The sequence below is a fragment of the Falco biarmicus genome, chromosome 11, assembly GCF_023638135.1.
Source record: "Falco biarmicus isolate bFalBia1 chromosome 11, bFalBia1.pri, whole genome shotgun sequence".
NCBI lineage: Eukaryota > Metazoa > Chordata > Aves > Falconiformes > Falconidae > Falco > Falco biarmicus.
Genome location: NC_079298.1, coordinates 31639514 through 31665917, shown reverse-complemented (window position 1 = coordinate 31665917; position 26404 = coordinate 31639514). Strand labels below are relative to the sequence as shown.

General features: G+C 38.5%; 1 protein-coding gene across 8 annotated transcripts in view; it reads left to right on the top strand.

The window, feature by feature from the left end:
- RALGPS2 (Ral GEF with PH domain and SH3 binding motif 2) overlaps positions 1 to 26404 on the top strand; it is a 127863-nt gene that overhangs the window by 29515 nt on the left and 71944 nt on the right. For all 8 annotated transcript variants that reach the window (XM_056355581.1, XM_056355582.1, XM_056355586.1 and 5 more), the window contains 3 exons: positions 1927 to 2034; positions 12131 to 12181; positions 20657 to 20740. In XM_056355581.1, coding sequence (XP_056211556.1) covers positions 1927 to 2034; positions 12131 to 12181; positions 20657 to 20740 — 243 coding nt within the window. The remainder of the gene's footprint in view (positions 1 to 1926; positions 2035 to 12130; positions 12182 to 20656; positions 20741 to 26404) is intronic.

Genomic DNA, 26404 nt, shown 5'->3' with positions numbered 1-26404 from the left:
GGTGGGTGGTGTTTTCAAAATCAGGTTTTTCAGAGAGAGATGGTACTGTTAGAAGAACTTAACTAAACCAGACATGATTATCAAATTAGCATGTATGTTATTTATGTGTCTTCATAACAAAAGTGCTTAAAAATGGACAAGAGTTTATTTCAGCTGGCTGAATTCTTAAGGAGTTTGAGTGTTCTTGTTTCGGTGAGTGGGAAGCTGAAGGCAAAATACATAGTGTAGCCCTAAAATACTGCCTTGGGTAGCTTTTTAGGAGAAGACATTAGCACAGTAGAGCTATTAACATCAGTGACCATGTGCTGTCTTTCCTCCTGCGCTGGCATCAGCAGACATGATGCAGATGTTAGTTGAAAAGTGCAGTCTAACAGTGCTGAAATCTGGCTTCCACCAGAAGCAATCTGGTGAAGCAATCACTCCTGAAGGTGTTGTGTTTGTGACCCATACCCATGGTCTTGAAAACTTTCAACATTAGCAGTAAAATTACACAGACTGTCAGCAACTGCCTTTATGTGGGCCAAAGTCTAATCTTTTCAGCTTTCTAAGAGCCATCCCCCGTGACGGTGATGAGGACAGAGCTTGAGGATACATTGGTGATCGACATAAAGACTAGGCAGGTCTTGGTTTGTCTTCACTGTGTTTTGCCATAGCTGAGCTGGAGCTCCCAGCCATGGTGAGAACAAGCTCCGTGCACCAATACTCATTTTCTTTCTCTCAAGTCTCCGAACAAAGCATTCGCAGGACTGTTACGGGAGCTCTGTTGGCACTTAGGTCAAGGCTATGCTCTTGCTGAAGCGTGCAGGTGCCACTCTGTGCTTCAGGTAAATGTACTGTTTGATGAAGAAGCAAACATCTGAATTTGGTGCAGTCACTGGCTGTAGTATCTGTGGTTCTTCATGATTTTGCCCACATGTCTTGTCTTATTTCTTACTTTTTAGTTGAGAGTTTGCTTTGTACCAGGTTTCTGAAAGTGAGAAGAAACCAAGCAAGAAACATGCATAGCCTTTTGGGTCTTCAGAGGAGAGTGTGGGGCAGCAAAGTCATTGCATGCTGTATGAATGTTTCTGGAATAGGTGTGCCCGTGGTTCAGGTGTGAAGCATACATCTAGATGTGACATCTCAGTCTCCGTTGGGTAAAACCCTTCTTGCTTGTGATGGTGGACCAGAATCTAGTTTTGCATCCATACGCTAGAGGAAGTGATTACACCTAACACAGATACATTGTTTTCATTTGTTTCATGTGAAAACAATACATGAAACATACGAAACCAGTAGGTAGTGTTAATTTCATACAAAGTGTTAATTTTTTGAATCCTATTTGTGTTTTGCAGGGAATCTAAATCTTTATGTTGCAGATAAAGATTCAGAGAATAATGTTCTAATATCCAGTATTTGCAAATGTGAATTACTAGCATTTACCAAAAAAAGCAACTAAAATGGTTTATACCAAGTGTCTTCAACAGGAACAGATCTTTAGCTCACAATGTAATTTTTAAGTTTTAATACTTCTGAGAGAAACAGGAGGAGATCGATACTGTTCTTTGTTAACTATTCCTTTGGGATTGACCTTGACTTTTTCCTCACCATAGTGGTATTTTTCCTGTTTCAAATTCAGTGTGATTGTATTGTTATTACTAACTTTCCCATCAACAAAATTGGAATTGAATTATGTGTTGAAATGTAACTGTTCTGTTTTGAGGAACACCTCTGAAATCCATTGAAGTCAATTTGAGAGTCTCTGGTTTTAGCTGTCTTTGTCAGGAGAAGGTATGTCCTCCGAGTGACTTTTAATGGATAATTTGCCCGATAGAAAAATTGTGTGAACAGTGATGTTTGAACAGAAATTTTGCTTTTGGGAGTGCAGAAACAGAACAGAAGAGGAGAGAACCAAAATGTTATTACTGGTTCTGTTTGTTTCTGCAGAAGAGTAGCAGCTCTGAATCCTTGAGTGACAAAGGTTCAGCTGAACTGAAGAAGAGCTTTGATGCAGTGGTATTTGATGTCCTAAAGGTTACACCAGAAGAATATGCGGTAAGCAATTCCAGTAATTTTTTACCTGTGTGTGAATCTTCTTGGCAACTTTTCCTCTGCTTCTCCATTTCTATATGTTTTTAGCCTAACTTCTGTCATCCATGGATTTCAAAAATGGATATTGCGCTATAGTTCTTCATTGTCTATGTTCTTTTTAATGCTATGTGATCTTTTTTGAGCTATGCCATCCAGGCATTTTTCACACCGTTATATGTAACATAGACCAAGGATTCTTAAATCCATATGATGAAGCTTAATTCTGACATGCGTGTATTAGTTGCAAGAATGTATTAGATCTCTACTTGTTTTTTTCGGGGGGTGTTTTAGTTGTTCACTGTTAATTCTTACGTCTAGGAAGTTTTTTCTTCTTTTGGGTGCAATGGTACAGAAAAATGAGTTGGATATCCTGCAGAACCAAAAACAAAGGAGTAAAGATGTTTAACCAAAACATTGAGTGATTTATTTATTTATTTTTACGCTACTTTTAGAGGTTAAGATGACAGATGGTCCTTCTAAGTGATTCAGATATGTTACTAGAAAGATTGCTAGCAAGCTATAATTCAAGTTACAAGATTTGTGATGAGTTGTCCTGGGGAGATGATCAATACGTGGTAGGATGCATCACAAAATATTCCCATTAAGTTTGTTCTATTTTTTAATCATTAACTTTTTCAGTGAATTGTTAATGGATAAATTGATTTTAATGAGGACACTGAAAATTTAAAGCATCTGGAGTATGAAGTGGTACTTAGACATTAAATTCTTCTTGAATAGTTAATGGGATTTATTTCTGACTGAGGTTCAGGCCTCTTACTGGCTCTGTCGGGAACAGCTGGGCAATGAATCACGACTTTTCATGGGAAGACGTTTTTGAAGCTGGCTATCCTTTCAATTTTATCCTAACGATTTCTGTACATAAAGGAAATATAAATGGTTAGGAGTTTGGGGCTAGGGGCATGAATTGAAGCGGAGTTAAGCATATAGGCCAGAAGGAATTCCTTTGAATGGCTCTGCTTTTTAGCCAGTTGTGGATGCTGTTGAGCAGCAGAGTAGATCACTTGGTCTCTGTGGAGTTGCTGTCACTCACTTGGACAGCAAAATACACAAAGGTGCTTGGTCTTGTATCGCATTTCATAACCCTTTTTCTCTGCTGTCCTCTGCTGTCTAATCCTTCATCTCTCATGTGTGGAAACCTTTTACTTTCGTGGATGTTGCGTACTTAAACCTTGGTTAGATAAAAATCTTTATTAAAATCTGGTGTTTGTACTGTTTTCATATTATGCTTCAAACTGTGTGGAGTTCCACTCACAAAGAGGAATCATTTAGTTAAACATCTCACATTAGGATTACAAATGTGTGGTTGTATTTTTGGTTTATACTACCTGGTATAATTTTGCAGTTTTCTCAATTCCCCAAAAGAAAGCACCTTTACTCTTAGCCTTCTCCCTTTTAAAGTATCCAGTTCTTCAAATTGGGCTTCATTTACTGTAAATGGACTAAAGTGGCTTACAGATAGAATTCTGAACAATTGAGCAAAATTACTAGTAGTCAGTGTTCAGCCCTTTGGCAAGGTTATAATTAATTTCATTTCTTTTTCAAAGTTCATATACACAGCTTTAAGTTTGTCATTAATGTTTGTTTCCCCAGGCAAGTTTATCTGCTTTTATAGTAGGGCTTGCTTGCTTTGAATGCTGTCTTCTTCCATTCTTGCTGAAGGTTATAGAAATAAGTAGATTTACTGAATACGTAGGTACCTTGGAGGAGAAAATACCTTTAAGCCTTATGCTTGTTTTTATTTTATTGTCCATTTCCTTTTCTTCCTGGTTTTAGTCCTGCCATTACAGAGAAGTATAAAATCTTAATTTGGATTTCAGTTTTAATGTGAAGACTACCAGAGTGATGCAGTATGGCCAGGCTCTTGAGCATACTGGCACAGATGAGAATGCAAAGTGATGTTGGTAAGGTTTTCATTATAATACAGGGTATGCACTGCTGCCACTGGACATGGATATGCTACAAACTGCTATTTCAAAGTATGAGAACACTTCTAGTTTAGTGATAGCTCTTGTGAAATATATGCAGTGCAGACTGCAGACATCTGTGATGTAGTGAAGGCTGAGTGAATCAGTACTGTGCTTTATTTTTTTTTTATGTGGGAAACTGAGGAAATAATTTGTGGGCTGTGTACCTTATTCATGGAGAGAAAAAATAATGTGATGAAGCCAGTAAAACAGCAATAAATGCAAGTTGCTACACAAGAGCTAGTTAGACAGTTGTCTAATTAATAGGAAACTTTGGCTTGAATGAAAAAGGATTCCAGTCATAAGTAGCACAAAGGTGGGAGTTAACTGATAAAGTCAACATTGTCATTGGTAAGTTTTATCCTGTACCTTGTACGATAAGTTGCATTTTGATCAAAAACGGGTCACTGCACATCTGTGTACGTAATTGTAACAATTACAATTATGCTGCAGGAAGAAGAGCAAAACTCTGAAAGATAATTAAGTTTGAGAGATCACTGGAAATAAGATTAATACTAGTGGTTTCAGTACCAGTATGAAACACACAGATGTGTTTTGAGTTCCCACTGTGTTAGAGATACTGTTATTTAAAAAGTCTGTTTAGTCAGTTAGTGGGTAAGAGACAAGTTGGACTACAAAATCTATTGCTTGTAATCCTGTATTTTCAAGAAGCTGTTTACTAGGCCAAAGAGAAGCCCAAGTGTAAATATTTTCGGTGATTTTATTTCCATGTTCTTCCCTTTGGCAGTCATCTAGCACTGTCCTGAATACTCAGCTGGTGTGCCATTTCATGGAATGGTCCTTTGTTCAGTCTTGTACTAACTTTCTAGCCAAAGTATGCTAGCCCTTCAAGGGGTCTAGCTTGAGCAGTGATGGAAATTATTATTGCAATAGACATGTAATAGTCCAGTTATACTGTTGTTACCAGCCAGGTGCTCTTTGTAAGGTTGAAGGCTGCTTTAGAAAGGGTCAAGTTACAGCTGAAATAGGTGAGATCTTCAGGTGTAGTTGCTGCTGTTGCAAATTTATAGTTCGCTTTATCCCTCTGCAGCTTACAGAAATGGTTTCCAGGGGATTTATTGAATGCCTGAACATTTCATAGATTTTGGGGAAAAAGAATCCCATTCAATGAGTATGAAGTAGGACATGTTTGTTTTCTCCTAAGGGTTCTACAGGCTGCTTTCTAGCTGTAACTAGTAAGGAGACTGTCTCTGTTTTAAATATCTGCTTTTAGGCTGATCACTGCTTGGTTCTTTATTAAACGGCTAAAAGCCACAAAACAAGTCGGTGCCAGGATTACCCACTGGTGTCTGGCCCTGCCGATGGAGCCGTTGTGTGTGTGCAGGGTAGGCACCGCGGCAGTGAATGCTGTCCATTTTCGTCGAAGGGAGAAGTGTGGTTTCAAGCGTACAGGGCACAATTTGTGGGGGAGGGATATGTTAATGGTGCAGTGGCAGTAGAAAGTGGGGGCTGCTGAGACTGAAAGAAAAAAGGAAAATGCTTGGGGACATGAGGTCCAAATTAAGATGTTGGCGAACCTCAGGTTGAAGAAATATTTATTTTCTGCTTTACAGTAAATTCTTATTCCTTAGACTGCTACTGTTTAATTATTTGACTGTTTATTACTTTTTGACTTGCTTTTCCATTTTATATTTCAACTAAGCCACAGTGGTGTAAATATTTGAGGTAGAATTAAGGGAAGCGCAGCTGTATAAATCCATTGCTTTTTTTTCCACCAGGTTATCTAAGAAGGATTCTTTATTCTTTGCCCTAGTCTCTGAAAGTGCTATGAAGTAAGCTCACACTTTACATGTATGTTTATTTCTTTTTTATTCCAGTTAAGCTTTGTCAAATGGATGTTGGAAAAAAGAATATTGCTTATTTTGGAAACAATACACAAATAAAGCTTATTATAAAAACATTCAGACAAAACAAGGAATTTTTCTCAGCTGCATTCTTAGGACAGTTAAATATCAAGCTATCTATATCTGAAGAAAGAGCATGAGAAGTGTGTTTTGTAAAGGAAGCAGGTCCCAAGAGTTTTGGAACCACATTGTGTGTGCAATAAAAGTGCAGAAATAGGTTTTGAGGTGTGTGGGGTTCAAACAACTCATTTTTTTGCCCCTTCAAATAGAACAAAAATAACTTTAACTGGCCCAGGGTTCCCCCCAGGAGAACTTTCTCTTGTGTGGGACTCTGGCAGATTCACAGTCCCCTCTGCGAGTTCCTGCGTGGCTACTGGTGTGAGCTGTGCTACGCGGTTCCTGGCAGTAATGTTGGTTTTGGCCTCTCCAGAGGCTGGTTGTCAGTGGATTTAGGGAGTTTGAGGCAAGTCTGTCTGCTGCATCTGAGAGCAGTTTGAATAAAGTGAAGTACTGGGCCCTGGGAGCTTTTGATGAAAAAGGACTTCTGCTTGTATGTGTTCCTGTTCACTTTATTTTACAGAAGAATATTACAGAACAAGTATGTTCTCAATGAGAGCAAGAAGAAGCAACTTTATTATAGCGTGTGGAGGCACTATTAATGATAAAAATTTTGGAGTGGAGTTTGCGAGAAAAAAGTAGAGTTTCAACACAGGAACTTTAATCCCCCAGCGTTCGTTTTGGACAGCAGAATTATTCTCCTACTGATGCAGTGCTTAACAGAGACTTAGCTATTTTTTCAGTGAGGAAAAGTATTCTGGCAGCCCAGAGAGACAGTGCTAAGCCAAGTTGGAAGGCTTAAATATAATTCCTTCTAAAAATTCAGATTAAGGAACAATTTATGAAGTGCTGCTTGAACCAACATGGCTTCAAGGAAAATCAGATTATGGCAGTGTTCTTCAACAACCAAAATGTAGACGTTTGATATTTTTTTTTTCATCTCAGACAGAAACTTAGTTTTTCCTTTCACACTGATGGTCTCTGTCCAGGAGCAATATGGGAAGTACAGTGTCCTTACAGTAGGTACATGGATGGCAGGAAAATTTGTAGTACAGCAAGTAGCCTGATAGAAAGAACTCGTGCTTGGGGAGGTCTAGAGGCTAGAAAGGTGGGATTGTACCCCATATCAAATGTGAAGTTTCACATAGGAGTGTGGGGAGGACTCGATGCAGTGGTGTTAACTGCAGCTAGGCGTTCCTAAGTTCAGGTTTTTATGGAAGAAGGGTAATCCGTATGTATTCACAGAAACCAGAAAGAATTAGAGAATATTTTACAATTTAATTTCATTGAGCTGCTCCATATTCCTCAAAGAAGCAACATACTGAAATGTAGTTCTTCATCATCTGGATGTAAAATTTTTGGCCTGACAGATCTCCTCGAGAGAGGGGTAAATCTCTTTATATGTATACGAGGCGGTGTGGTAATAATTTTAGGGTTTTGAAGTACTTAATTGTTAACAAGTCCAACATCTCAGCAGCCAGGAGAGCTAAAGTATTTTTAAACTTGCCTGTTGGGGACTTTCCCCAGGCAGGGTCTTTCTACTACATGCAAAAGCTGCCACGGCTGTGCAGGGGCAGCAGAATTACCTTCCAACCGCACTGCCTGTGTGTGAACTGCAAGGTGATCATTTGCTGTGCTTAAAAGTAGGTTTTCTCTTGTAACGTTCTTCAGGTGGTTGATAATTGGGAAATATATTAGTCATACATTAAAAACATACCTCTTCTAATCATATTCTAGAATTGTTATGTAGGAGATCTAAGGCAAACATAAACACAAAACTTCCATTCACCAGTGAAGTACTTTAATATATAAATGAACTTGATAGACATATCGCTTGTGGAAAGGCAGAAGATACTGAGTTTTCCTATCTTTGTGTAATCAGAATGCTTATTTAACTGATAAGTAGGAATAAGTTTACGCTTTTGTATTACACATGTAATTCCATTTTTTTTTAAGTATCTGTGCAGCTGACAACTCAAAAACAAGATGGGTTATGGTTCATGTAACAAATTGATGTGCACACTTACAATTTTTTGTTTGAATATTGAATGTTAAACTACATTTAGGAGAAGGTGCTATCCAGGAATTTGTATTGGCTGGGCTAAGGAGCTGGAATGAGAAAAGTTGGTGTGTTGTATCTTCCATGGCAGAAATCAAACTAGTGGCTTTGTTTATTGGGGTTTAAATTCCCCTTGATTTGGTCATGATAGAAGTTCTTTGTTGTTAAAGTTGAGCAATGGCATGTAACATAATAATTTTCGAAGCTTTATCATTTCAAGTGCTACTAATTAGAATGCCAGCCTTTCCAGTTTGCTTTATTTTTGCCTTAGCAGTGAGCAAGCACCTTTTTTTACCTTTTAAGGGTAAAAATTCACTTACGTGTTAGACTTAAAATATGAGTAAGTGAATGTTTAAAAAGTTCTGTTTTGTCAAAAGTTATTTTTAAACTCTTATGTGAGGTACTGCAAACTCAAATGGCTTTTTATCCATCAGTTTAGGTATTCAGCTGTCAGTTACTTGCCGCTTGAATTGTGAACAATTTTTTAAGTGCTTGGAACTCTTAATGGAAATTGCAAGCTCTTTTAAGAAAGGAACCTCCATAAGGGATGTTTCTTGAACAAGAGGTAATGTGATACAGTGTTACTGGAGATTTTAGTGAAAGCAGCAAGAGGCATAAACCAAACAAGCAAAAAAAAAAAAAAAGAAAAATCAGCCTAATATCAATGTGATACTAGAAGAAAGAATTCTCTGTTGAATTTTTTTTTTGTTCCAAACTTGCTTTTTCAAATACTGTAAGGTACTTAATAGCAATTTCAAATCTTTTTAGTAATAAACATTAATCTCTAACTTCAGGATTCATGTGTTTTTCAAATGTTAATTTACCCATTTAATGTCACCGTTTATCAAAATCAATGCATGATTTTAAATGAATTCTGTTGTGAAGTTATAATGGTCTTTGTTTCATCGGTGTTGGGTGTTGATCTTGTCTTAAAGTAATTATTTGCTTAGGAGTCACTACTGAAGCAATTAATAGTCTAATGTAGCTAAGGCAGTTCAGGTTGATTAAGAGGACAATTCTGGAGGGATGGGAAGAAAGGCAACATATTTTTAAGCATTCTCTCTTCTTTGCGAACAATGAATCCATTCTCTGGCTCACTTCTATTGTACTGTTGTAATCTTGTAGTATATGCAATGAAATGTGAATAACCATTTAAAAGCCTGGGTCTTTTGTTAAGATGTTTTCATATACCCTATATTCAAATTCTATTCAAGTGCCCATTCCTCTGTTTTCACCTTCCCCAACCCAACCAATTCTCTAATTCATTTCCCTTATTGAGAAGCATAGTGATACATTCAATCAGCCACATATTTAGCAGAGAAACAGGAGACTAGAGATTGAGTTCTATGGCTGGTTTTTCAGGACTAGGTTCTTTACCTTGGAAATCAAAAGGAAGAATTAACTCTTGCTGTAATGCGTGGCTGTTCTATGGTCAGGATTTGATCAGGTTAGAAAAATGAATCCATGCTTTCCTTCTGTCCCTTTGTCTCCTGAGTGTTCTCTGCAGGTAAGAAAGTGTAATTCCTTGATGTTTGCGCCTGCACAGCCATGGGTACGTGGTTAGATGATTTACAGAACTGGGATGTATCCGCTCTTTCTTAGTGAGCGGGAAGAAATAATGCACACACCTAAGTATCAGGCAAGTTTGTCCCACACAGTAGTACACACTTTCTGTGCAGTACTTAGGTAAGTGCTGCCTTCATAGGGAAGCCCTTTTCTTGGGCATTCTGAATTTATAATCTTAAAGTTTTAAGGAAGATTTAGAAACAAGTATATGAAATTGTTCCTCAACTCCTTTTAGGATAAATGTTTTCTGAAAGTGTCTCGATTATTAGCTTCAAGACCATTCTAACTGTAGAAATCAGACTAGAAAAATCTAATAAAACTTTAAAACATAGAATCATAGAATCATTTAGGTTGGAAAAAAGTTTAAGACCATGGAGTCCAGCCATTAGCCCAGCACTGCCAAGCCTACCACTAACCCATGTCCCCAGGTGCCACATCTGCACATCTTTTAGATATCTCCAGGGGTGGTGACTCTGCCACCTCCCTGGGCAGCCTGTTCCAGTGCCTGACCACCCTTTCAGTGCAGACATTTTTCCTAATACCCCATCTAAACCTGCTCTGGCACAGCTTGAGGCTGTTTTCTGTTGTCCTGGTACTTGTTAAATGGGAGAAGAGACCGACCCCCACCTGGCTACACCCTCCTGTCAGGCAGCTGTAGGGAGCGATCAGGTCCCCCCTGAGCCCCCTCCTCTCCAGGCTGAACCCCCCCAGCTCCCCCAGCCACCCTCCCCCCCCAGCCTGGTGCCCCGGCCCCTTCCCCAGCCCGGCTCTGGACACGCTCCAGCCCCTCAATGTCCCTCTTGTCGTGAGGGGCCCGACACTGACCCCAGGGTTCGAGGTGCCGCCTCCCCAGTGCCGAGTGCGGGGGGCCGGTCACAGCCCCGCTCCTGCTGGCCACGCTGTTTCTGGTACAAGCCAGGATGCTGTTGGCCTTCTTGGCCACCTGGGCACACTGCTGGCTCACGTTCAGCTGGTGGTCGCCCAGCACCCCCAGCCCCTTTCCCCCCAGGCGGTTTCCCAGCCCCTCTGCCCCCAGCCCGTAGCGCTGCGTGGGGCTGGTGTGACCCACCTGCAGGACCCGGCACTGAGCCCTGTTGAACCTCATCCAGCTGGCCTGGGCCCATCGATTCAGCCTCTCCGGGTCCCTCTGCAGAGCCTCCTGCCCTCAAGCAGATCAACACTTCTGCCCAGCTTGGTGTTGTCTGCAAACATCATTGTTTGGAAGAAGGAGCAACCAATTAAAGCAGAGCCCAGGAAAGAAAGTTTGTAAAAAGGAAACACATAAAAGGCTTGTCGCTTCAATGACGTTGTACTACAAAATACCAGATGATTGTGTCCAGTATGTTGGTTACAGAAACTGGGACTGATTTATACAGGTTTTTTGTGGTCATGCTTGATTGCCAAAATACCCATCTGAAAATAGATGTGGAGGTCAAGGAGATGTGCAACAAAATGTAGATTTGATCGTCTTTGGCAAGACACATCACTTCTTGTTAGAGCAGGTGCAAAGAGATGCTTTCTTGAAAGTAGATCATCCTAGTTAAATTTTTTCTGCAAGGTTGTCTTTATCTGAGAAGCTATTCTGCTAGCCAGCAATGGCATTCGATGGCAGTTGCAATTTGTGAGAGTCACAAACATGTCAGTGTATATATACAGCAGAGTGTATAAATGGCGGAAACACTGTTTTCAAGGAAATGGGAATAAAGCTGTGCAGCTCACATCTGAGAAAATCAAACGAGGTCCTTGGATTCATTGTTAAAAGGGTATTTGTGATACCTAACTCAGATGGCACTGGTATTTCTGGGCTACCTACATACTCTTTGAAAGAGATGGTCTTTTTTTTTTTTTTTTTTTTATTCATAGCCAGGCAGCAATCCTAAATTGTACACTTAAAATAGGGCTCTGTGAATGTGTTTCGAAATGCAAAACGTGGTGTTTGGCTCTGTGGTTTCCCCTTTATCTTTTCCAAAGCTAAACAGATATCCCAGACACGAGAATGTACTTCCTGATTCTGACTTGCTGGCCGTGAGATGGCCTGTATTTAATTTTAAGTGTTGCTGTGCAACTGAACAATTACTTAGCTTAATTATTCAAATGTGGTTCAAGTGTTGATTGAAAAATTTTAGGGGTGTTTCAATAGAATTGTGTAACACCTAGACTGAGACTCAGTTTGAAGAGAAACTGTCCTTGAGCAACTAAAGTTAGTTTCTTATATTCTTGGATAGCTTCTTATATTGTGTTTCTGAGTTCAAGCTCTGACTTGCATATGTAACTGCAGGATTATGCTCCCGAGAATAATCTATCATAATTCGTTTATTTTACTAAATGTGAAGTTTAGAGCGCTTTGTCCTCCGTTTTTGCAGAACAGTTTTGTGGTAGGAGCCGAAACCTCTGAAATTAGCTACAAAATGAAAGTCAAATAATGAAAAGAAATCAGAACAAATACAGTTCTCATGCAGCATAGCAACTTAATGGAATACAAGTTTAATTTAAAACGTAATTTATGATTATTTTTTTTCTAATTTCAGGGTCAGATAACACTAATGGATGTCCCCGTATTCAAAGCAATTCAGCCAGAGGTAAGTGGTTTATTGGGTTTGTTTTCAGATTTACATGAAGAATTTATACAGTGGCATAACTTTTCTGGAATTGCAACGTTGTCCCAGTTCATATAGCTCCAAAGCAGATGGTTTTTGTTACGCAAAACTATCTGGAACTAATGGTTAGTTTGGGGATTGAAGTATTGGTATTTAAATATGTTCAGCTAGTGCCAGAGATGAATTATCTGGGTTTTAATGTTTCTGAATTATAAACATCTTGATTTGATTACTCTGATCATAACGTTTTAGGTTTCAGCTCCTGATACCTCATGCCATACCTCGTACTGTCTTCAGTTTCCCTAACTGATTCATATCTTTTTTGAAAAAAGAAAAATGGCTGTAATGACATCGTGTATTTAAAATGAGTGTGATCTGTGGATATATTGGGATAATATATTGATGATTTGTGTCTTCTGTTTTATTTTACGTAAAATGCCATATTACTTTCTGATTGCAACCTGACTTGAACTGATGTTTTTAGAATCTTCTGTGATGATAATAGATGATTAATTTGTTTATTCTTATTTCTGCATGATTAGCATTTTCCTGTGGGCGTTGTTTTGCACTTTGAAGGTTTATTGTCCACTTCATCAATAGTGTGTAAGTCTTTTTCAGCTCATCAGTCACCTTTAGGCTATCATATGCTACTTTATTGGTAGCAGGCATTTGTTGTGTCCCTGTTGTGGCACACTGAAGAATATTTTGTATCCAGTGGAGAAACCTGCTGAATCTCTTGGCTGTGATTGTTGATTTCATCATTTGTGTACCCACAAATTTTTTGAAGGCTTCCTTTTGATCTGTACTTGAAAATGTTGTGATGATTTAGCTTTCATGATTTCAGCAAGCTATTTCCCAACCCATGTGGATTTGTGTGGGTCTTTTGGTTGTTTTTTTTTCTCTAAAATCCTTCAAAGAGGCTCCCATTTGATCTCTCTGGCTTCCCCCTGCCCTCCCCCCCCCCCCCCCCCCCCCCGCCCTCCCAGGTATCCTTAGAGTTTTTTTGATGGAATACATTTATCCTGATCTTCTAATAGGTTCCATTTCTTTTTTTAAAAAAAAAGCTGTTTGAAAACTTTAAAGCATTTTACCCTTTTATCTGATTCTTCTAAACATTTTCCTGATACGTGTTTGTCAACTTTTTCTAATGTTAAACGTTACTGCTCTGTCGGGTTCACCCTCCTCCCGAATGTTGAATACACTCTTGAGTGTTCTTATGCAGTGCCTCATATCTAGCTAGTCTGAGCTTCAAGGTACTGAGTAGTGAAAAATCAGAACACTGATTTAACTAGTTAGAACTTTGTGTAATGATCTGTTAATAAAGAAAGTCCGCTGCTTGAACTTGATGGTAGTTTACTCTTTGCAGTCTGCTTCCAGCACTGCACAGGATGAGCAGTCAGCTGTGTAACAACCACAAGGAAGCAAGCAAGCAAGGAAGTTAGACATAGTGGCAGTGATCCAGTACTCCATACCTCATAATTTATTGTTCTTCTTATGCTGCCTCTTGTATCTCAGATTCTGTTGTGTGAGCAGACCTACAGTAAGTCTCTGAGAGATGAGAAGAAATGCCAAGAAAGTACATGTAATTTTGTTGGCTGTTCTAACCCATTATTGTAAACTGTAAAAGAGGAAAGCAGAATAAAATAATGAACCGTATCCCAAAAAAACCCAGCTGTGAGAGAACAGGTGACTATCTCTATAAAGTAATTCCTTTTAAGAAATCTGTATTTACTGCATAAGTAGAATTTATGCGATGTCTCCACTGGAAAATATCCATATGAGGAGGAAGAGTAGCTGTTTTGACACTTCAAGTGTTTGTACAAAAACAGTTGACAGCACAGGCAGCCTGCAAGTATTACCTGTCCATCAGTGCTGCTTAACAGGTAGACAGAGGTCTGTCGTCTTGTATCTGACGTGCCTCTGAATTGTCTTAATCCTCTATGGAAAAGGGAATACAGATTAACTCTCAGGTCAGAAGAAGCTAGACACATGAAATGCTTTCCTCTCTGTTTTGCAGATGGGGAAAACCGACATGGAACACTTAGTTTGCCTAAAGATGTCTTGACGCAGATTAATGAAGTGTTGTAGATACCTGAGTTTCTTTGAAGTATCTATCAGGCTGTGGTCTGTGTCTGTGTCTTGATTTGGCTTGTAGATCTTTACATAACGCTTTTACATGTGCACTTGAACATTGTTGAATTTTTAATTAGAAAACAGAACAATATTGAGGTGAATTCATCTGTATAAAAGGACTTTCTAAACTTAGGCTTTAATGAGTGACTAAAAGGCATTGATAGAATTTGGTTTTTTGATTCTAAATAGAGTATCTACTAGCACTGATACCAGTTTTCACAGCTATCATCTGCATGCATGGTGGGAGATAAGCAACATCTTTCCCAGTGTGCCAAGATACAAAAACTGGGTGCTTATTACAGATGGCTGTAACTCACCAACAAATCTTTGTTGTACAGGCTGTGAATCCTCATCTGCTTCCTAGACTCTGTAGAATGGTATAGAAGTAATATTTTTAGCTTTTAATGTGTTTTGTTTTCCCAAATAAGCATTCTGAAAGATCTATTCAAAGATGCATAATTTTTAAAATAACTGGAGATGGATTTTTACCATCTTTAAGGGTTTGTGAGCAATATTCTTTAAATATCATAGTTTTTCTTAGCTGTCTGTTGTGTTGCATTTTCTTCATTATGTTAAAATCTTTTCTTAAAGTATTGTAGGTATGTTTTTTTTTAAAAAAAAAAAACCTTCAGAATTTCATCTTGGTTACCTTAACAAAAACCAGAGCTGAACCACTTTTTAAAGCAATATATAGTAATTTTTCTTTTAGCGTCAAAATCAATGAACATACTTATAGCACACACTTACACGCTTCTACAGCTTTTTGCCTCTATCTGTAGCAAATAAATATAATTCTTTCTGTCTATATTCAAATTGCCTACAGATATCATGGGTTCATGTGTGTGCCACGGTTCCTGCACATCACCCATTACAACTTTGTGGTTTATGCTTTTAGGAAGAAATGTGTAGCCCACCTAACTCAGGATTAAGGTAGAGTGGATCACTTTACGTTTAGGGTGAGCTGGAGGCATGGACTTGAACAGTTAGCATGTCACAGTATATAGTGACATGATCCTCTGCCTGAGCTTTAAGCAGACTGTATCACTTCAAGTGATACTGGAAACCACCTTTCCTAATTATGAGAAATGCCTGCAAGTTACTTACGAGAAAAGAAAATAGAAGGAATTGCTGTTTCTTTGTTAATTAAATAATTAGTGGGCTGCAGTATAAGAAATTAAGGTGATAAAGAAAACGCTTCTGCTGCGTAAACGTCTGTATGAATGCAGTGAATTTGCATTTTCATTTTTGGGAAACAAAAGAAGATAGGAGTTTCCCAAGTCAATCACATGATTTCCCTCTATTCGCTGTGAATGACAAACGGTATGTTGGTTTTTGGTTTCTTTCTGTTGCAGTGGTGGTGGCTTTCTAGAGAGCAGTGACTGTAAAGTAAAAAGGTAGTCACAGACTTGCTCAGTTGTGCTGCTGGTAGCTATGTTAGCATTAACTAAATGCCAGATGTCCCCTTGCAGAACACATTAGCTTGCTTTTATTGGAAAATCTTATTACTTATTTTTCATATTTTAATACATCCCCCAAAATTACTTATCCATATGTACTCACATTGAAAATCTTTACTGGGCTATTGTTTTTAAATCCTTTATCCCCTTTGCTTAACTAGTCTAGGCCATGAAAAAAACAACGTTTGCTTATTGAATATGCGTCTCTGCTTGTTGTGAACTGTATAATGGTTCCGCTGTTAATCCTTGCTTTTTCTCTCCTCCTATTTTTGAAACTTTCACTTTGATCCATCTATAAAGTTTTTAATGAGAAGCACAGTCTCTCTGCCATGTGGTACAGGTTATAATTTGTGTCGCTGTAGTATTTTGTAAGAAAACCAAAATTTTACAGATTCAAAAAGGAATGAAAACCAAAACGAGTTACAGAGGAAGTTCAGCTTTTGTATTCTTGATCCTGAATCTTTCAGTCTTTCCCTCATTTTAAAGAAATTACATGTAACAAGATGTTGGTAGTTGTGGTAGTGTGGCTTCTGTGCTTGAGTTGACTGGCAGACAAAGGAAATAATCCTTGTGAATACCTCCAGGTTTGAAACTTGTGGTGGAAAAAGTGCAATTCTAGAGGAAGATCAAAGAAACATGCCTGAAGTCAAGTAATGGAATAGATAGCACAGTCTCTTTAGCGAAAATATGAGTATTTTTATAGAAGAATGGTTTCTGAATTCCAATTCAGCAAATTAGCATGCTTTACTGCAGGAGTGTGTGCAGAGTCAGGTCCATGCTCTTTAGGACTGTATTACTTCTCCCAGACCAAATGCAGTGAAGGCAAAAACCTTGGTGGTTTCTCCTGTTAGTGGCACCTGAGGACAGCGGGGTGAGCAGTGTCAAGGGCAGTGAATTTAGGCAAGCAGGTTCTAGTGAGGGATAAGAGGGTTCTGAACAGCAGAGTTTCTTCTGAGCAGAGTGGTCAGGTAACAATACCGAGAAACTGTGCACAGGCAGCAACGGGAAAGTACTTTTAGTTTATAGCCACAAGAAAAGAAAGCTGGCTGTACAGGGGAGAGGGGTCTTGCAAATGAGATGGAGGAGCATTTCCTAAAGGGAGGGCAAGAAGGGCTTTGTGAACTCTCAGAAGTGTATGCCTCTCCTGTGTCTGTCCCTAAACAGCAGTGTAGATGTTGGCTTAAGCTGTTGAAGAAGCTGAACTGATAGCCCAGATCCTGAGGGCCTCTGTAACGGTGCCCCAGCACCTCAATAAGAGGATTCTGATGTGTACCTTTCAGGTCAGGAGCAGAATCTTTTGCCTTGCAGTATCTAGTGCTGTGTGCTTTCACTCAAGAACGTCGATAGGGCCAAAGGATTCCCAAATTTGTTACCACTAGCAGTTATCGGGACTGCTTTGTCTGTTCTGCTTCTGTGCTGAGCTTCAGGCGTGTGTAGGAGAGAATGTGCCTTTGGCTCTGTCATTTTATCGGGACCCCATATACTCTGCAACCATCTCAATCCCATACCTGTCTTCTCTCAGCTGCACCTGTGTCTTTTCAAATTATCTTAAGCCTAAGTCTGTTACAATGTGGTTTTTCTACCTGTCTCCAGTTGACAGTCTGCCTCCTTTCTACCTCCTGTAGTCAGAGTTCATAATATTCCTCTCCTCTGCACACACACCCGCGCACACCCACCCACCCACCCCACTCTAGGAGTCCAAATCCACCTGTAACTCTCACATCTCGTATACCTCATCCCTGTGCCTTTGTGTCCTATGGTACCCTTCACAAATGACTATTTCAGCTTGTGGTCTTACTACAGAGTTGAAAGCTTTTGGGGGAGGCAGGGAAAGGACCCTTAGAAGACTGGTTGAAGCAAGTGCTCCATGCAGGTGGAGCTGGGAGCTGCTGTGCCTGTGAAGTGTTTGTGTAGACCAGCAGCATGTGTAGAAGTGTTGAGGAATCTCTGGTTTGGAGCAAAATGTGGTGACCCTGTTATACCCTTTGAGTGCAAGATCACAGAACATTGCCTTTCTAAAAGATTTCATCTGTTTAGCTTTAATGGTGAGGAAAGATGCTAAAAAACCTGCAGTAATGTTGAAGAATATTTTTTGTCTGGTTTTTTTCTTTTTAACTTGGAAAACTTATAATTTCAGTCAGCCCTGGTGGGTTATTCTGTATTCTTGACTGAACTAGCGTTTCAGAGTTTTAGACAGTATGTGATATGGTCAATAATGTCCAATTAAGTCTTTACCTTTTCTTGTGAGACTGCGTGAAAACACCTTTCATTCCAAGTTAAGGATGATAAGGTTGTATCTTTGTACAACCTTATAGCCAGCCTCAGGCCCAGGAATCCAGTAACAATCTTACGTAGCCAAAAGAATCTGCTAGGAATGTTTTCTGGGAGCTGTTTCTGCTGTTTAGATTTCAGTGTGTAGTGAGAAGTTTATTCCCTGGCAGTCATTGTTTTCTCTTTCCGGTGCGACAGTGAAAATCTCAACAAGGTTTTTCTGGAGCAGAGGCTTCAGTTGTCTAAGTCTTCTGTCAAAGCAGGGAGACCTCCTCTTTGAAATAATAATGATAAATGTATATATACACATATATACGTGGTCTGTGGTCCGAGAGTCAGGTCTTGCATCTGTGCCCAATAGATACTAGACCTCTAATTTGGAGTGTGTAAATATAAATTTGACCTTAACATTAATACTGTTATTTACATATTGTCTAAAGATTCTTGGTAATGTTTTCTCTTGAAAATTATATCATTTCTGTTGCTAATCCCATCAGTGCCACAAACCTCAGTGCTAGCAGGCTGCTAGCTAGGTCAGGCCTGCTTCTGGTGTCTGTACCGTGTAAGCCCTTAGATGTACAGTGCCAGGGCAATGAGTCACTTCTGCCTGGAATCATCATTGTTTTCTTAGTTGGTGATGAGAATTTAAATAGTACAAGGACAGGTTCTGGATGATTAAGAAATTATCATGCTTTCCCTAAACCTGAGACAGCAACTGATTTTTGTCTGCTGTTAAGGAAGTGCAATCATCGGATGCCAATAAGGATGAATCGCCTTATATTCTCCCAGGTGCAGAGCTGTGATTGTTACTCCAATAGGAACTGCAGCATTAGCAGATGCTGAGGGATAGAGGATGTGACCAAGAGTCTCTCGGATGGCTTCCTTCTTCAGCAGCCCGCTCTCCTTTGCGGCAGGAGCAGCTAAGGGCTGGGTGGTTGTCTGTGCACAGCCGTTGCAGTGCAGGTATAAGGAGATGGGCATGTACATTCCTGTACCAAACATGCCGGTGCTTTCCAGGATGGTTTTTGGTGGCAGAACTTCCTAGTGAAATTTGAAGGAATGGCCCTAAATACAAAGCTGGAGACTCCATATTCTTCCCAGTGCCTCTGGACAGAAGCATCTCAGTCTTCTCTAACAAATACCAGCATGTCCAACAAATGGAAGAATTTGTGTTCTCTCTTAACTGGCATGAGACTCCTTAATAGTTTTGGGACGTTGGTTAAAAAGACGTTAAGAAGTTTCTGATTTAAAAAAAAATCAAACTTTTTTTTTTTAAAAAAAAACCCTCCAAAACCCCCACAACCAAAACCAACCAACCAACCAAAAAAAAAAAAACCCAACCCAAACTTTAAAGCCTACAATATCCAGACAGAAAATTCTTCTTAACTGTCTTAAATGGCACAATTATTGGTTATACGTTGTTGAATCATCTTACCTATGTTCTGTGGTAGCTGGATGTATAGTGTAAAAGTTTAAACAGAGTAGTTTTTAATGTGATAATAAAACTGAGAGTGCTTCAGAGTGGGAGATGTGGAAAGAAAGCATGAATAAATGAAAATGAAAGGCTGTACTTTGCTATTATGCCACTTCAATTATTAAACTGTCTTGATTATTTTTCTTGGTAGCACCGTGGAATAGGTGTGTGCTATATGCTCTATGTATTTACATCTGTATGCTGTTGTATACGAATAGAAGAGCTTATTTTGGTGTGTTTAGTTTGTTTTTCATTAAAACTGCTTTATTGGAATCAAGTGGTAGTAGATAACAGGGAAGATTGATATAGTTGCCCATCTGCTAAGTTTTATGGACAAGTAAGAGGCATTGTAGCTTTGTAGATAAAGTAATGCTTTTTCAGCCTTTATGAGTAATTTGTTAAGTTGTTGAGACCTGTAGTTTTTAGGGTGACTTAAGTACATGAATTATGTGGTTTATTTTTTAACTTTTAAGCAGGCCTCCTGGCTCCCTTCTACTCCAGAAAATTATTTAAATGCTGGGTGTTGTTCAACTTAAAATAAAATGGGCTCCTTTGGAAGGGAAGACGGGAAATAGGGGTTTTTTTATTGTTGCTGCACAGAATGACAATTTTGGTAGTTCTTTAATGCAACATGCCAAACTAAAATAATGGGACATGTCTTAGATTGAGTTAGTAAAGGTGTATCTTCTCAATAGACTTTTAAGTATCTTCAGGAAACAATTAAAGCCAAAAGAAGATGCCTTTTCCCTAGCTCAGATGCACATTTAAAGCAGGATTTTCCATGGTAACAAAGTGGATCTCTAATTATTTAACTGGTTTCTAATAAGAGCTGAATTAAAAAGAAAGTCCCTAAGTCAACAAAGGATGATTGTGAAAATCTAATAATTCGCAACAATTCAGAAATGACACTTGTGAAATCTCAATTTACAGAAGAAACCTGAAAAGTGTAACTATATTTATTACTTCAATGTATTATTACCCTGTTAGCTATTTTGAAACTTGTAGGATTTGTCTCTCTATATGCTTTTGGCTCTGAACATGTGTTATGTGCTAATTAAAAAAAAAAAAAAAAAAAAAAAAGAAAAGAAAAAAAAAAAAGAATTTTCATCCTTGTTCTCGCAGGAGCTGGCAAGCTGTGGCTGGAATAAAAAAGAGAAATACAGTTCTGCACCAAATGCTGTCGCTTTCACCAGAAGATTCAATCACGTGAGTTATTTTTTTTCCAGTGTTTTTACGCGTGCATGTTTAAAAAGTCTGCGGAATTGTGTGTTCTGGCACATCACTCTTATTACTGATCACAGCTGTTTACCTGAAAACTTAAAGTATCTGCTGTAAGGAGTTTCTTATCCTCAAGACATACAGAAAGATCAGAACAGTACTGAAGAAATAGCTGTGTTTTAAATAGCAGTCACTGATGAATATTAAGTGCAATATTGCCTAATTAATATTAGGGGCAATATTAAGTGTTTGGCTTTCTTATTTCCCCATAAATGCTGGCTGTCCTTTACATAAATACAGAATCATAATTGCAGATTAAAGCCTTACCATACAGGATTTTTGGAGTAGTAATTTGATGTAATTTCTTTCTGTGTTAGTTGTGTGTCTTTTGTTCCATGTAGATCTTTTTGTACCTAGAAATATAAGCCTTTTGTCAGTATGGTTACCTTTTTAAGGTGATTCTGGGCAAACTTTAAAAATTCCAAACAATTTTACTGTACAAAACTTGTTCTTTAACTCTTTATCTGACATAACTTTTCAGGTAGTGTATTTGAGATTCATGGCTTTCTCATTTAAAAATTTCACTGTGTAAAATCAACTTCTAAAATATGATCAGAATTTTAGCTTTCTCAGCAGTTAAAGCTGTAGGAGTCCACCTGTGTAGTTAAGGAACCAAGTCTCAGAAGTGTAATGTTTTTTTAATGTAATGCCATATTTTGTATTTCAGATGAAGTAATTTTGTTACAGTCATCTTTCCTCTTGTAAATGTTTAATAATGTCTCAAACTTACACGCTCTATTCCAGACCTATCTTCTGTACCCAGTCTGAGATCTACAGATATCTTTGTTAATCATCTAAAACTAAGACCAAAACTCTATCATGTGGGGTTTTTTTCTATCAGTTGTTTACTGTCTCACTTTTCATTATTGCTCATGTTCAGGATATGACCAAATTGTATTACTTCTCATCAACAACACTTAAAATATTTCTTAACCTTCTAATGACTGAAATGCTTGTCTGGGCATGGTTTTTGGACACTTGCCTGATTCTTCTCTTAACTGAAGAGACAATGTTAACACCACAAACATCTTGTAGTTGTACCATCTATTGAAATCTGGGGGGTTTGAGTGGAATTTTGCTGTTTTGGGTGGTGGTGGTGTGTTGGTTAGGGTTTTTTTGTTTGGTTTTGTGTTTTTTTTCGTTTAGGTTGCATTTAGTTGACATTTTCCTGACACAGTTTTTGAAGTTGCTCCTTTATTGAACCATATATCCAGCCTCAGGCTAGTGTAAAAATTAATACTTTTTACATTAATCTCACTGATATGCCAGTGATTCCAATATCTGCTGTCTTGCTTATTCATGTAATTTCTTCAAAGATTTTATTTTCCTGAATATTCTGAAATGTTTTTGTAGTAAGGGCTATGTTAAACAGTCTACCTCATCAAGGATCTCACTTCTCATTTGTTGTATAATGTACTAAAGAACTGCAGAAACTGGCTAAACAGAAAGTCAGCTTGGGACATATTAAGGAACTGGTAAAGCATGCTTTTAGAAGCAAGAAGGAAGGAGAGGAAAGAAACCTTATCATGGGAATGAGCAATCAGCTGTCTGCAAACTGACCATTTGTCATTACAGAGTCACTGTTTAAAAATATTAAACCTGTGAAATAAGTTAAGGACGGAGGGAAGGCAGGTTTGCCTTGTATCACAGGGTAGAACCAGGAGGAGATACCTGTGCTTTAAAAGTAGCTGTTAAAGTTCTTACATGTTGCTAAAATGCTAACTCTATTGTTAAATAGTATTTTGACAAATTCTAAATACAGTGTTTTTAGTTTAATATATAGGAATTCCATCATACCATCCTATTAGTTTATTATTGTAAACTTCTCTTAAGTCTCCCCTTCTTATTCGTCCTAATGACTTTCTGGTTTTGTGGCCATTTTAGATTTTAATTTTTTTAAAGGATGTTTCTGTATTTTACTCTGTGGAACTTTTATCAAATCTCTTTACTGGATTATTAGATTGATGGGGGGTGGTGTTTTTTTTTTTTTGTTCAGTCTTAGTTTTTATAAAAATCCATACAAAGCTGGCTATGTGCATACAACAAAGGCAATAAGAATAAGATGCTAGAAATATCTGCCTTTTTAGTAATACATTCTTCATAATAGCTAATCTTGTTTCCCTGGAAAGCATCGCTAGTTGCTAAAGGGAACCTTAGATACCTTGAAGTGCATGTTGGATAGTTGTTAATAGTCACTGGCTATTTTATCTGTCTTAATTTTCTTTTTCTACTATGCTTCATTTGTTTCAAGGAACAGTTATTTTTGATTGAAAGACTGGTCAATCTGAAAGAAATTATAAAACTGGGTGGCTCTTAAAGGTCTGTAGTTGAGCTTGTTCAGTATGTTTCAATGGACTTAAAAGACCTACCTCACTGTTTACATTTTTTCTGCATGGTAAAGGAGAACCTTGTATAAAATGCAGCACTCTGGCTTCGAGGAGTAGTCTGTAGAATTTCTTGTACTGTTTCTCTTCCCGCTCTCTTCCCTTTGACTTTTCATCTGAAAGCCTCACTAGAAATGATGCAGTCAGAAAGAGGGTCTAAGACTCTCCCTTTCTGTAGCTTATTTTTGGGGAACACCACAAGAGCAATAAACATAAATCCAGGTTATATTAACTTAAAGCTTGGTGCCATGACAGGTGATCTGTGGTCCTCTGTGGGTGTCATTGTATAGGCATTCCATATAGTGGTATATACACAAATATAGCTGCAAATTTTCTTGTCGTAAGGTTTAGGTTTATAGTTGTCTCACTCCACTTCTGTGCTTTCTTACACCCATAAAAGTCGGATGTGCCCCTCTAAGTGACACGTTCCTTCACTGAGAATATCTTTGCTAATAACTTCTTAAGAGCCTTCTTAATATCTTGAAAATTTTGTTTTCTATCTTCTTTTAAGCTCCAGCAAAGACCTATCCTGACAGGATCTGTCCCTGGCTTTCATTTCCTTACAGGGTTTCAGATGTGTTGGCTGCTACAGAAGAGTCCCTTACTTAGGTGCCTGTTATTGATGCTTGTAATGTCTAAATGAAATACATTGCCAGTAATCTGAATTGTCCTTGGGACACCCATGAAACAAGAACGGGTGAAATCTAGAAGCATCTTTGCGTGAGTGAGTTTTTGTGGAGTCACTAGTATAATTGAGACAAGCCACTTGGAGGCTCTGTTCCATTGATTATCTCCCAAGAAATGAAAAAAGGTCTTTTTTTTTAATAGGCAGCCCATAAGTACTTGAAGCCGTTGCAATTCACCATTAAATTACCAGGAACAAGACAAGTAGCTTTTCTTTCTCACGCTTTCAGCACCATGACATTCGGATGTTGCAATACTTAGGCTGTCTCTTGGACTGTATTTAAAGCCAGATTTGAAGGCGTTTCTGGATGGTCTTTCCTATTTCTTTTTTTCTCATTTGTTTCTGCTCTCTTTAAGGTGTTACTTGAAAAACTTCGATACAGGAGTCATAGTAGCCTGCAGGAGAAACTCTGCCTTGAAGGGTTGAGGAGTAGGTAACGAAGAGGAAACAAGTCCAGCTATTTAGTGTCTTCTCAGATGCTGGGTTAGTTTGCCTCTAACCGATTTTCTGAGAAATTGCTCCATGCAGCTTTAGTGGCAAAAGGACGTACCATTTGCAAAAAGCTCTTCCAAGAACTTTGCATCAGCCTTTATTCTGGCACCAGGAAAGTCACCATTCTTACTGTAATACAGGAGGACTGGAGAGGGAAGGGAAAAAGGGCAAGTACTGTTTCAGTCACAGGTTCCTATTCGAGTTAGTACCTCAACTTGTGACTTAGTGAGACAGTGCTTTAGATACTTTTTGATGTGGTGTGGGCCTACAGTTCCAGATGCATCATTGCAGAGGACTCATTCATTCCAATAGTGATGTCATATTTCGATTCACCATCCTTTTGGGAGCGGTAAAGTCCCAGAACTCCTATGGGATATAGACAGTGGCAGCTGGGAATAAGAAAGCATGGTGGAGTAAGCAATTTTCATCTTCCTTGTCTGGTTTGCCTTGGCATTCAGTTCTCACCCCAGGTGCTTGCTCAGTTCTGTTGGGCACCTGCCCCACTGAGCTGGGGGTTTCTAATGTTTAGACCTAAAGTAAGTAATCAGGAAAATTATTTTGACTTTTGGCTTTATCGGGCATGAATACATTTAATCAAACTGTTGTTAACCTTTGAAATTTCACTGGGTTTAAATTATGCATCTCTCTCTTTCCTTTTCCCCTCAATTTTCCAAAAGAAAATGATGAGCAGCTTTCACTTTGTGAGTAAAGAGAATATTAAATCACTAACAGCTGCTTCACAGCAAATTGATTTGCTGATAACGTTTTGGAAACAGAAATGATTATATGTAGTTGATTGCAGTCCACTGAGAATGAAGTAGTGTATTTCCAGCATTAGTTATGTGATAATTATTTGGTGGTGCCTGTAAAAACGGAGTGAGTTCAGGGAAGAGAAATCAATTGAATCATTCCATGCCAGAACTCTTATTCTTGAAGAATACGTTGCTATGTGGTACTGTATAGATCTACCTGTCTGCTATTAAGTATTGTTTTTAAATATGTGATTTCTTTACATAATTTTTTTTTTTAAACCTCTGATCTCTACCTTTTTCAGCTTTCTTCTGAAAGTTAGTTCTATACTTGCAATGTTACTGTTGTTACTGGTAAATCTGTCAGTGCAGAATTGTCAAGTTTGCCTCCTTACTAAATCATTGCGCTCTATCTTTTGAAAATAAGCGTTTATCATAAATTTCAAATAAACAAGAGGCCTGTGTTTTTTGAAGATTGCTGTTAGGAATTGATATGAAAACATTTTGTAGTTTATGTGAAGGTAACTTGCTATCCTGGTTATAAGATTTAAAAAGCTCTTTCTTGAGGTTTTCATTTAAATGGGAGTGGAACTGTTCTGCCACAGAGCTTGAGATACTAGAGAAACTTGTCGACTAGTTTCAACACATTTGGAACAATTTTAAAGCACAAAATCCCACTTGAAAAAAGAAAATTTTATATTCTACTAACTGTGAAACTGGGTTTTTTTTTTGTTTTTTAAACCAAATGCAAACATTACGTGGGAGAATTTTGTCTTGAATGTCGTAGTGTTGCTCAGTTGCAGCGAAGTGTGATAGTGAAGTTTTACTAGGGTTATCAGAAACTAAAAAATGGGGTGGAGAATCATTGAATCATAGTCAGCTGGGTTGGAAAAGACCTTTTAAGACCATCAAGTCCAACCGTTAACCCAGGGCCACCAAGCCCACCACTAAGCCATGTCCCTGAGCACCACATCTGCACGTTTTTGAAGGGCTCCCAGGGATGGTGATTCCACCACCTCCCTGCTGCTGCAATGCTTGAAGAAGGGAAGAGGTTAGTGTGCTTCCTTTGGAAACTGAACAAAACAAAGACAGGGATTCTACCTTAGCTGTAACGATACAAGGTCAACGCTGTCTGTTTTACATTACATGCTTTTTGTGTAGCATATCAGAATGTTTTTAACAGATATTTGGAAAAACAATCCAGAAACTCTTTTAAAGAGAAATGCTCAAATTTGCCTGTCTACTAATTAGCACAGAAAGCATAATTGGTTTTGGAACCAGC